Raw genomic sequence first — 13,416 nt, 5'->3', positions numbered from 1 at the left:
CAACCTTTTTATATTAACAAGAACAAATAACTGTTGACATGGGCTTTTTTGTGAGGTTGTTTTAACAGAAACAGATTTATATAGTAACTTGTAAACTGAACTTTTTTCAGACAGGTTCACTGGATGCTCTCGTAATGAAGTCATCATGTAAAACAATAGGGGTTAATATAAAAGACCCATATTTGTCAGTCTGATGTTTTTCCACCGAGGTTTTTTTAAGTAGGTCAAGTCATAAAACCCCACATGCTATTCATTCAAACCTCAATTTAAACTCAAGTGTAAAGGTGATCATTTAAATAACAATCAACCCTGCAGTAATAACATAGCAATTAAGAAAATGAACATGTGTTCTTACTTATAAGTAAAACCTATTTATATCACCACTTTTTCCTCTGCTTTTCCCATCCTCTCACTCCATGTTGGGTTTCTAAAATTATGATATGGAGTTTGTCAAACCAAAATGAAGTTATAAGAACCTAACTTAGCATATCACTTATAATATCCTTATTAATCAAGTTTTTAAAACCAATAAAAAGGAGTTCTTGAAGTTCCCTATTTATGTGAAGACATTTTGAATCATGTACTGCATTACTAAAATAAAGTTCATGCACTCAAAGGAACCACTTATTTTTGGGTCCAAAACATCTGAAATGTTTCTGATAAAGCTTCTATTTACTTTAAACCTTTCTGTATGGCTTCATATAACCTGTCAACAGAACCATTTTGCAAAGAAAAAACCGCTACTTTTCTTTAATTGTGTATTTGTTTACCTACACTTGACTGTTTAAGAGGGGGAACTCTCCAAAGACACTGATTTAAATGATTTCCTGTAAACAAACATCTATTTTCATCTGAGCTGCTGTAAATTGACTTATAGACTTTGGTTGTGCTTTTCATTTGAGCTGGTTTAGTTCCTCTGTTACTACCAGATTACGTAATTATTTTCAGGCAATTTCAAGGAAACAATTAAGAAAAACTTCTGAAGTTACGCAACATAAAAAATAAAGCTTCCTGTCAGAATTGATTTCATAATTTTAAGTGACTCAGTCTTTACTGGCAAACAACATCGGAAACATATTGTGAAATCCAACCCTACAGTGTCATTTTTTAAAGAATGTTTTTCATATTAATTTGCAGCAACAAGGTTCCCAAACAACAAGTTTTCCTCAGTATGTTGCACGATCATTCCTTTCAAATTACATTTTCTGAGGAGCTCCAGCTTTCCCAAACGTGTGTGCTGTCAACTGCAGAGATCTTCTCGTGTGTGTGTGTGTGTGTGTGTGTGTGTGTGTGTGTGTGTGTGTGTGTGTGTGTGTGTGTGTGTGTGTGTGTGTTTGTGTGTGTGTGTTTGTAACCCCTTGCCTCAAAATGTTTTGACAGCAGCCTGCTGTTTAACTATCTCCCTGTGGCTCTGACACAGCGTTGAGTCTGTCTCCATCACTGTGTGTTTTTTCGTCTATGTGTGTTTTACTGTGTGTAATTCATCACTTTATTGAGTGATCTGGCAGTACCCCGCTGTTTAAGTGTTTTCCTGTGGCTCTGACAAAGTGTCAAGTCTGTCTTTCTTCTGTCTGTTTTACGGTAGTGTGTGTGTGTGTGTGTGTGTGTGTGTGTGTGTGTCCAGCTCCCTGCTGTTTGATGGCCTCCTGTGCTGTTTTTGAGTTCCTCTCTCTCTCTCCGTATGTCTTTTCCTCCACAGTCCAACTTCACTGAAACACAGAGGGAAAATCATTAAGAAAACAAAAACAGATGGGACGTAACTTTTGCAACCACGATCATAAACCAAGATTACAGAGACAGATGCGTATGTACAGGAGTGTACACAAAAACATGGAGGTCTGTGAGGCTGTGCAGAACTAAATGCTAATGTTGGAATGCTAACTTTCTCAACAGGCTGATGTAGAAGGTATACTGTATGTGTCCCATGTTTGTTTGTTGTTTTAGTGGGCTAACTGGCTATTGGCTAGTTACTGAGGCTCATGGTCAGGAACTAGCAAATAGACAGATGTGCATGTTTCTGGTAATAAACCAAAAACATGTCAAATGTAGAAGTAGGCCTTACAGTTGATTGGATCATATGTTGATTATCTTAAATGTTGATATAACCATGTGTTCATAGAGTGTTTACAATGACTGTCTGTCTTTTTGTTAAGAGTGTGAAAGATATTTGAAATGGTTTATGGATTTGTAAATCATAGAAGCAATACAATTAACAACACAGAGACAGAAGTGAAACAGAGGTCACGTTCGAAAACGGTACACTTCAATGTATCACAATGCTGTCAGTCTTATTGCATAATGAAAAAAAAATAGTTTCCTATGAGATGAGTGATGGGTTTGAGGTGTCTTTCAATCATAAGGTTGTTTTATAAAATCAGACATTGATTTTGCAGGTTTCTTAGTGATTTTTCTTCCACCAAAAATGTTTCATTCTGGTTAGGGGTAAGACTGAAAACATTTTAGAAAGGGAGTTCATAACAAAAGAAGTGAGTTGTGTGGTGGAAACTTCTGAAGCAATGGAGACCAAATCAGAGAGACACGGGGAGAGCTGGAACTTGATGGGAAACACCGAAGGTTTATTATGAACGTAACGGATGGAGAATTGACAAAACATTTGTTGCAGCCACGAGTTGACAGAGCGGTTGCCCGACCAATTCTCCAGATCTCTACTACAGTCTGAGGCTTTCACCAGTTCAGAGTGTATAATCAACATTCCTCATCAGCGAGACTAAACAAATATGGACGCTGAATCTAACTAGAGCTGTCGTCCATACAAAAGAATGTACGTCAGGGAACCTACGTTCCAGATAAGAAGGGCTTCTAGATGTCCCTGAACAGTAAACTATCTCATGTCAGCTTGTGCTCGGTCATAGACTGGCATCAACAAAGAGCCCAACCTTAAGGGAGATTACAGCAACCCCAAGGCCGAAGACCTACGCCATGGGAACGCAGACAGAGGAAGGAGAAAATGATGAACTAGGTCAAAGGTTAACTACTTAAGCAAACTATTTCCTAACAAGTTGAAGTGTGCTAAATCCTGTAGGGCTTATTTAAAGGTAATTCCCTTAAGAATGACATGTAACTGTTGATTGGTGCAAATGCCCTTTGGTTGAAAGTGAATATAAAACCCCCGAGTTAATCTCAGTTTATAGACACATGCTTTTAGCTGTTAATATGACTCTTACTGTTTTACACGAATATGCTCGACTACTACCACCAGTGTGTCGGTTTTATTCAACACATTCCTGCTTGGTGTTAATCGAATCCAAGAAGGACAAACTGGATATGTGGAACACAGGATGGAAGATTACTGTGCCTGCCCTCAATATGTATGCTGAATATATCTTGGCAGTCAGATAAACGCCTTCTCTTCACCAACACTCTGAAGACAGTTTCCAGTTTGTCCAAAGGTTTATTGGATTAAAAGAGGGTGAAATTACAGACAAATGGCATAATTAGAAAATAGCTTGCTGTAAATGTATTGTAAAACACTGTAAACACACTTTTTAACTCAATGAAATTACTCTTTTTAAACCATTTTAAATCACTTGTGTTTACATATGAATTGCATATTTATCACATATGTATTACTTTAAACTTATCAATAAAGTGATTTAACAAAGTTATATATTAACATGTCATTAATAAAAGTATTGTACTGCAATACAAACTCCTTAAGAGTATAAGCATAGCACATGTCAAACATAAGTCAACTAGCCTAGCTTCTAGATTAGCTTGGTTACAACTGAGTCATCAAACTGCTCAAAACAACATTATCAACAGCAATTATACAACTGTAGTCGAACACAAGAATATATGATGACTATACATACCGACGATGCTGCGTATGGTATAAGATGCAATCTGATGTTAGCTGATCATAGCAGATAGCAGGACAACATCAATCCTTATACAATGTGCTCTCTTTGCTTACTGAGCGCCACTTCTTCTTTACCACATTTCTAAGTTGCTTAGAAGATGCCTTTGCCCTCTACTGACAAGTGTATGAATCGACCTAGAGAAAACACTTAACAAAACCTGGTAACAGAACAAAGAGACTGATATGTGGAGGAAGAGTCCTGGGAGAAACTAGAATCTGTGCAAGGAATTTCATGGCAATCCATCCAATAGTTGTTGAGAGATATTTAACTGAATGTTACAAATGTAGACCTGATGTTTGTGCTCAAGGAAAAGTCACTAGAATCCATTGTCTGGTAAGCATGCATGCCTATACCAAATGTCATGGCAATCCCCCCAATAGTAGATATTTCAGTCTGGACCGTAGTGGTGAAATCGACCAGCATATTGTATGGCAATAAAGAAGTGAAAACAAAAAAACATAATGAACAAAGATTAAGATAACAACAAATTGATCATAGGCTCAAAGAAATACAAAACACATCGAACACACTCACTGTCTTATGGACCAGAATTCTCAAAATCTTTCAAACAGTTGCAAGCACCAAAAAACACAACCACATTAAAAACAAAAGTCTGGTTTTTCGAAACGGTCAAAGAGGAAGACAACAGGACAGCTGCGGGTCTACTGGTTAAAAGTTAATCTGATTAGAACAAGTCCTGCTTCATCATGGTAAGTGTCCCTGTGACACAGTTTAGGGTTCCTTATTGGTTACGTTTTCTTCTTGTTTGTTGTACATTCCTAAATAAATGTTCTTAATGAAAGTACCCAAAGCAGTATCCGCTAAGTATAGAAGTAAGAGGAACAAGACATTTTAGGGGCCCAGAATCCCATTTCTGTCATCACACCCAGCTGGAGAAAACGCACAAGGAAGTAAACTTTCTGAAGAATTGATCAGGGTAATGGATTAACACACCTTTTTTGCCCTTCTTTTTCCTATATTTTTCTTATTAGTGACCAGCTGGTTGTCTCCATGTCTTGCTGTGCAAATGAAGACTAAACACCTGAATTCCATATTCAAACACTCATCCATGTCATTATAATCAATGTACTCCACGTTCTCTCTTGAAAATTATAATATTTCCCTTAAATGTTGAATTACCCCTTTAATATTTCATACCGCTAGAGGAAGATAAAGAGAAAGGGAAAATTGAGACATTCTGGAGGTTGCTGGAATGCCTGAAAAAGCACTGCGGAAACCTTTTCAAATATTTGAATTTATGATGCACAGATTTACTGTTGTTCCCCTGACCATGATGAAGTGTGGAAACATCAGGCGAGTAAATCAGCCTGCTGGGTTCATAATGTTTGAATCAGTTTTTTGAAAGTTTGACTCACTTATTTTTCAAGAGGGGCTTGTTCAAAGGCAAAATAAAAAAGTCCAATACAATTTTTGATCCACAGCTTCAAATCAAACCATGCTACTTTTAAAAATATATTTCGAAAAACACATGGACTGTTGTAAAACTGCCCAACCAAGAAGCTAACAGAGCTGTTGTTGAAGTAAATGCAGCTCCAGAAAAAATTACGAGACCACTCCAGTGTTTGTTGAATTTCAGCACAGACAGCAATTGTCAGTAGTTTAGAGAATACAATAAAATAATGATTTAATTCAAAGACATGTCTTCAAATAATAAAACAAGAGAAGATTATAATGCTGAAGTGGTCTCTTAATGTTTTCCGCAGCTGTATGTCTTTGTTTTGTTACAAAGTAATTCACTTGTGTGAGAAAAATAATTTTGTTTTTTTGCAATTTTGAGTACTTTTAGGTTCACTACTTTAAGTACAATTTACAGGAAAACCTAATGTTGTTTATTAATCATTTTGAATACAGGACCTTTACATATAACTAACACATGATCCCAGCAGATTCTTCCCCCCTGCCTTTTAACAGAGCTGCTGTTCTCAAAGAAGCACACAGATCAGCCATATTGCTGCCTCTGTCTGACATTTATTGTGACAACTCTACGGACTGTAGTTTATTTCACTCTGCTCATCAGAGTGGTAGAGCGCAGATGCTCAACATGCACATTGACATCTATGACATTCAGACGAGAGAGAAGAAGGAAAAATGCAGTGCATCATCCAAGATCAAAAGTCTGCCCTCATCCATCAATTTAATTGTTGCGGCACAAACACATAAATCAGTAAAACCTGACCTCAACCCCACATGCTTAGTGCCTCTTCCAGCTTTTGTCCTCTGGGAGGCAGTACAAGTCTCGTTCCAACAACAGGTTTATTTCAAAATGACTCTGAACCTAATCCCAGACCCGTGAAACTATACATTGTGACTTTGACATGTGATAGTTCTTCCTTCCTGTGGAATACAGTTTATTATCTGACATTTTGCACTTATGTGTTCAGTGGCTGTGTAGATCGGTGTCATGATCTTAGTTTTTGTATTTATTGTTTCCTGTTTTATTCCTGTGTCTTGTCCTGTTTTCACTTCCTGTGTTTTCCCTCCTGTCTGATTGTCTCATTGTGCTGCCCCTGTGTTTCACCTCCCAACCAGCTGTGTCTTGTCTTCCCTGTGTTCTCTGTCAGTTTGACGGCAGCTTTCCCTGTCTACCTGATTTTGTTCCTAGTGCTTCCCGGCTTGCGCATGTGCAGTTCTTCTGTTGTGTGTGAGCTAATTGGCTAATGGTAAACTAGCTATGTTTTGGGTAGGCTGGTGAGAGTGTTGGGGCGGTGTGGTGGCTTCCGTCAGGGCAGACAGAGCAGCACAGACCTGGATGAGTGATGAACTGTAAAAAGCAGCTTTAACATTACACGTAATATAAGACAGATTTTGTGATGAAATGCATTTATGCAGACCTTCAAACAAAGACCAGTTTCTGAATTATGTCTAAATACTGAATGTAGTGGTATGAAAGAGCTTTCCACGAAGCAGAAAATGTGTCTCTGAGCTTTCGACCAGCTGTATTTTTAGAGGATGAAGCAGGACATAGTTTGAATAAGAGTTTGTGCGGTTAAAGAGAAGATGGAAAGGATATTTTCTTACAGATGGCATGAGGTGATTGAAGACATGCCATTCATCTCTGGGTGTTCTGAAGAAATCACAGGTTGGTCTACAGTCCTGGGCAGCTGACGGCCGCCACTTTTTCTTTTCTTTTTTCCTTTAAACATCACTACTTATAGTAAGTTGCAGACTAAGAAGCAACAGTGATAAGCAAACGATTGGTTCTTACTCGCCAAGTAAAATATCTCTGATAATATTATGAGGATTAAAGTCTTGTGACATTGCTGCTCTTGAGTTGCGTGTCCCGGTGTATTGTTACCAGAGCACACTGTAATGTCACTTTATTTTTGTGAGGAAAAACAATAATTGCACTTCACATAAGCAGCAGTACACTGCTTTGTGTACATGCTTAACTCCACTGTAGTCAATGTACATACATCTATAGGCACTACGGCTGTGCCCTGAGTAAAAAATTACTACTCCAAGTTGAAAAGAGTGCCCTGGTGACCAGACGTCTCCTTCATCATGAAAGCAGAATGAGAAGTAATAACGGCAAATCAGATGCGTGTTGAGTTCGCATTTGGGTTTTTAGCAGATCTAATGAAGTTAAGAGTGGCTGGATGTGCACAAGCTGCCCTGCGCTCTACACGCTTGAGCGACACATCCTAAAGGCTATCAGTTTATCTTATTTCTGCCTTGACATACTGCAGGGATTTCATGAAATGAAGGAACTTTTTATACCAGAAAGCAGCTGTAGGCAGCGAATACTTTACAAAACACCCCCATGCAGTCATATATTAATGTAGACTGGTTTACTCCCTATCCTGCTTTGTTGTGTGTTAATTGAGAGTGGTTGGATTACATTTGAAACCAACCACAACCACGTTGTCTGGAGAGAGTAAGGATATTCAATTTGAGGTATGGTGCGGTGAATAAAAGACAGCAGGCAGCAATTTCCAAACTAATCTGGTATATTTCAGGCTTCTCACAATCATTGCAAACTAAAATAATTACTTGTAAACCAAACAGAAGGATTAATGTAATAACAACTTTTGCTGACTCCTATAAAATACCTCAAAACACTCCTTCTCTATGTGGACCGCAAATTGACTTTTCGTCTGAACACTGTGCCCCTCCCCTCTTGAGTTCTGTCACAAGAGCGATCGGCAAACATCCTGCTGATCATGGGAGTTTTAGTCCCTGCTGCATCCACCTGGAGGGAATGTTTCTGCCCTCTATGATGCACCCTCTTGTGACATCAAAGTGTACATGTGCATGTGCATGTGCATGATTCAATTTTAAGTAATTTGCTTTACCAAGTTTCAACAACAATGCAGTTGAGTTGTTGGTAACTATATTTCGTCTTAACGCTGAATTGGGATTTTGCATATGCATGAAATTCAGTAAAGAAACATCAATAAAATCAAAACATCACTTTTAGTTCCAGTGAAAGGCCTGGATAAAGCTATTTTATTTGAAACACCAAAGCGTTTCACGTGTAAAGTCTTAAAGAATGTAATATATTTAGCAGAACAGCTAAGTCTTGATGCTTTAAATACTACCTCACCCTTTAGGTTACACATCACACGTAAAAAGTGTAAGCAATGTACTATAACTTCAAATATACCATATTTAATAACTCTGGTACTTTGAGAAATGTGTAACCCGGTGAAAAAGCCAGAAACACCAACCCTTAATGCTGCATCCTTGAATCTTGAATGATATCTGTCATGTTGTGTTATCTCCGCAAAATTTGATTTATGAGATGTATGGCTTTGCCTGTCATGAAATCAGTATTGAATTCTGAAATATTGTGGTTCTCATATTTAGGTAAAATGTCATGGGGAACTAGCTAACTGGCCCTCTGCTCCGCTACGATCCTGACTGTACACCGTTTGTGTCTCACAGCACTTTGTCACCCCTGACTCTCAACATGGCTTTTGGAAAAGCTCCCCTGGATAAGACCTATGTTTTGACTCTTCCTCTGCCAGGGGCTTCTTAGAAAAACAGGCTGCTTTTATTATTTCTTTGGGCGAGCAGATGTTCGTAATTTGGAAGAGTGAAGTTGGTAAAACATGACTCCATGGTCGGCGATACATATATTCCGTTTGGGAAATATAAAACTACGTCTCTGAGCCAAATGTATCTCTTCCTCTGTTACACAGGACTCATTACGCCAATCACACTCAGAGGTATTGTCTTCATAGGAACTCATGGATATTACTTTAAAGCTTTAGATAGATGGTTTCACTGAAGCAAAAGTTAAGGTATGGGTGCCAGGATCTACCCCCGAACAAACGTGCGACTGCATTTTTTTCATAAGCATACAATAGTGTTGAGTTGTGTCAGTGGGTCCTGAGGCTTGACCAGTTGAAAACCACTGCTTTAGGCCAATGGAAGCAATGACAACCTGCTCGATGAAAGCAGCAGGATTATCAGGTAGAACATTTGACAACAGGGAGCATCAGGAAAACATGCCCCTTGTGCGTCAAGTTCATCAGCTGAAATCAAATCTAGGTTTAAGGAGGAACTTGGTTTGCTCCATTTCCAAAGCAATTTGCCTCTTTGTTTAGATAAGGTGATCAGATACAGAGATGATCTGATAGCATTCATGAACATTAAGAGCCTCTTTTTTTCACCAAGGTCTCCTGCTCACACTGCTGCCCCTCTGTCTGTTGAATGAAATAAGAAAAACATGACAGCAAACAATTCTCATTTGAGATGATCTACTGTTTTCATGAAAAGCAGCAAAACATGCATCTTCCAAACTCAGAATGTGGAGTTTATTTAAATCCTACCAGCTATCATTTTGTTCCTGAGCCTTCAGACACTAATTGACAACACATGTGAATCACACTTAACATGACATGATGATGTATGTAGAGAAACTCTATACAATATCAGTTGCAGCAACAGAGAAGAGAAGCAGTCTTTCTTCTGTGACATCAAGAGGATCTGAGCCCATTCCAAACCCAAACTTTAACTTGTCCAGCCAAATTATGTATATGACTTTGCATGCATGTGTGTGTGTGTGTGTGTGTGTGTGTGTGTGTGTGTGTGTGTGTGTGTGTGTGTGTGTGTGTGTGTGTGTGTGTGTGTGTGTGTGTGTGTGTGTGTGTGTGTGTGTGTGTGTGTGTGTGTTTCCATAACTTTTTGACTTCAGCCTGCACAAATTGCAGACTTCCTTCCAATTTGGAGAAGCAGTCCCACATTGTTCCAATTAACAACCTGTTAATGATCCGTTCTGACTCGGTTTAAATTTTTGGATCGAAATTCAATGAAGGTTCTGTATCAATGAAACATCTCAGTCTCATGCACTCTCATTTGGCAAGGATCAGCAAAGAAAAGATTTTTTGTGTCCGAATATTTACTTATGAAATAATTCAGTTAAATGTAATGAAACTAGTAAGGACAAGCAGGAAATTAGCATAAACTATAAAAACCTCGTTGGCCTTTTTGATGTATCGTAATGTTTGACGTTAAAATTGTATCTTGGACAAGGCCTCCAACCCCCGACTGCTTCAGTGGAGATGCTCAGAATGATCAAAGTGTTCCTTAAAAAGAAAGCCTATCTCTCAGCAGTAAATCAACGGTTAAATATAGTTATAAAAGAAGTATCTCTGTTTGATCTGCTGCTTTATGGAAGCTTCAAAATATTGAATATTACTGAAATGTTTGTTTGATTGAGGTATATCTTGTAGCGATGTTTGTGAAGATGATGAAGAGGTCTCCGGAGACACCAGCTTGTATATAATAAGGTTTATTACAACAGCATAGTATCATACACCTACACGGGCAATACGAGGTTCCCAGAGCCAATTGTGGAAGTCCCCCCGAATAGTCTTTGTGCATGCACTTTATAGAAGAAAATGTGTGTGCGTGTCCAATGTGTGTGTGTGTGTGTGACCAAAGGAGGTGAAATATAAGAATGTGTACCCAACTAAAGAGAGATGTATGTGCTCGTCTTACATGTCTTTCGTGTCCCCAAACAAGATGAGATGTATGTCCGACATGTCTTTTTCTTACTCATCCATGGAGGCCCTCTGACATATTCCAGAGGTTTGTTATACAACACCCTGTTGCACAACATCACTCCCTGCACTCTCTATGATCTCAGAGACTAACCAACTGTATATATGAACCGATTCAACTAACTGTATACATGAACAGATTTAATACACCACATGATATCCATCCTTGAGGTTTTGAATGATTTTCGCCCAATTCAAACCACCAGACAGAGTTCCAGACATGATGAGGCCTGCAGCACCAGATCATTCTCAATCTGTTTGATATAAATGTCAAAAGAACATCCCTGCTTTGCCCTCCATGAGACCTCTCAGGGAAAAAAAGACTCTTACACAATGCCTGACAAATCCACCTAAATGTTTTTATAGACGACCTCAAAGAGAGCGCAGTGCTTGAGCTTTCTATATTGGTCAACAAACCGCAAAAGGAGATTTAAAATTGCAACTCTGTACCGTTCAAGTATTATATTTTTGGCCGCAGAGATGGAAGATAATCCTACTAAAATGTGTCAGGAACACAACCGTGATGTTTCTCGGAAACAGAGAGACAGAAGGACTGGTCTTAGTGTTTAAAGTGTTCAAAAGCTACGTGTATATGATATCTCTAAGAAACACTCACCTCTCATGGGTGAATGGAGTGCATCTCTGATAGGCGACCGATCTCCTGAACAAAACAACAGAAGAAAGGACAAAGTCAGAAATACATTTGTACACTTAGTATCGGAATATTCTGTGAATTTGGCCTCAAACACTTCATGCAAAGTCTTTGCTCACAACAGGTGAAGGCTGCATTCTGAACAATTCCATCCAGATTTAAAGAAAGGACCCCCTGTAGGATGTTTGTTGTTTTTGCAAATCTCTCATGAGTCAAACCAAGGCTGTCGGTTAGTATCTATAGCAGAGTCCATTAAAAACACTTCCAAAATTAATAAATAAAATGGTACACTAAATACATCTGAAGGGAAAGTATTAAGATGGGTAGATACTATGAGATTTTAAGCAGTTCAATTTCAAAAGCATTATTTGATAAATTGCCCCACAAAGAGACCATCGTGTAAATGGTTTAAAGTAACTTTTTGACCTGATATGAACAACATATTGCCTGTTATATATTTAAAAACAGCTAAGCCAGGATATGAAAGACACTGTTTGTATTCCTCCCTGTGCAGCTGCTCCAGGATTTACCCTCTATATGTTTTGAAGGCAAAGACACTTAAATTAATGCTATGAAATTGAAAGATTTGATGATCACATCGAATGGTACATCCCTATGATTAGTTTAAAATTACTTTAATCTCCAGTAATTTAAAGGCAGAACAAATTGGATTTGTAGTTGCTGTTTGTAAAGACAAAATTCAAAGTAAGGGTAAGTTAGGGTTAGGGTCCCCTAAGAAGCTAAAGCCAGCCCCACTCCCACTGTTGTTCTGGAATGCGCTTTGTCCGTTTTTCTGTGCTGTATACGCTTTTTCAGCACAGTGTCCACCATTTTCATAGCTTTCTCATGGATACCATAGTTTAGATGAGAGCAGTGCTACATAACTGTCTGTATGAAAGACAGCTCCACCACCTTTCCGGTGAAAACAAAGAATCAGCACCAAGTGGAAAAGAAGTTTCAGCATGCCTTAAAGTGGCTGTGTCCTGTACTGCACGTCAAAAAAGAAAACAAATATTGAAAGTTACGATGTTCTTCACTTAGACTTAGAAAAAAAGGACAGTAAAAGAAGAGATATATTGCTTCAGGTCATCCACACAGAGAACCAAACACGTGGCCAATGGGACCCGGTCAGTTGACACTTATCAACACTTCATCACAGCTTCATTTGGATGCTAATAAATAGAACGTCAATCTTCAAAGGAAACCGTTATAATGTGACTATAGTGACTGTAGATGCATTGAAGTATAAAACACTGAAAAGCCAAAGAAATACAAATTTAAGTGTAAGCCTGCTGCCTGCAGGACACCGATTGATTTGAAACTATACGGTATATCTCCACTGATTTCCGATGACATTGAGTAATTGTTTTCCTGACTGACCATCATATTTGGGCTCCTTGTAGGTAAAAAATACACGGTATTCTTCATTTTTTAATATAAATGGCGAAAACCTCAGGATTTGTATTTACTGCCAGTCAAATGATAGCAAATGCTTTCACCAAAAGGGGCGGGGCAGAAGTAAAGTACCCGGATTGTTGCTCTCATGTATGGTTTGATTCAGTCATATGTATTTTATGGTCCAGTTTGAGTAAATCATACATATCTCAGTCTGCATTTTTAGATAACAACTGCACTGTTTTTTAGCCATGTTGAAAATTTGAAAGTTTGGGAACAATTTTCCTGAACAAGGTGCTCAGTATCAGAAAAAAATAGAGTATCATTAGTATTCAGTAAAATAAGTGTAATGTTAAAGTGTGTACAGTGTCAGCCCAGTGACTGCATCAGATATGTGTGTGTGTCACTTCATGTGTAAAAAAGTTGTGGGCCCAGCTAAGGCCTGTTTGCAGGACTAGGG

General features: G+C 38.4%; 2 protein-coding genes across 2 annotated transcripts in view; both read right to left on the bottom strand.

The window, feature by feature from the left end:
* LOC134882547 (serum amyloid P-component-like) overlaps positions 1-13,416 on the bottom strand; it is a 230,139-nt gene that overhangs the window by 108,005 nt on the left and 108,718 nt on the right. The gene's annotated exons all lie outside the window — the stretch shown is intronic.
* Positions 1,363-13,416, bottom strand: part of raly (RALY heterogeneous nuclear ribonucleoprotein) — a 144,181-nt gene continuing 132,127 nt past the window's right edge. Inside the window, exons 8-9 of the mRNA XM_063910326.1 lie at positions 11,526-11,570; positions 1,363-1,709 (exon numbers count right to left, since the gene is read on the bottom strand). Coding sequence (XP_063766396.1) covers positions 11,529-11,570 — 42 coding nt within the window. The 3' untranslated portion in view covers positions 1,363-1,709; positions 11,526-11,528. The remainder of the gene's footprint in view (positions 1,710-11,525; positions 11,571-13,416) is intronic.

Source organism: Eleginops maclovinus, chromosome 20 (genome assembly GCF_036324505.1).
Source record: "Eleginops maclovinus isolate JMC-PN-2008 ecotype Puerto Natales chromosome 20, JC_Emac_rtc_rv5, whole genome shotgun sequence".
Classification (NCBI taxonomy): Eukaryota; Metazoa; Chordata; class Actinopteri; order Perciformes; family Eleginopidae; genus Eleginops; species Eleginops maclovinus.
Note: the sequence above shows the minus strand (reverse complement) of the source record. Positions and strands in the feature narration are given on the sequence as shown.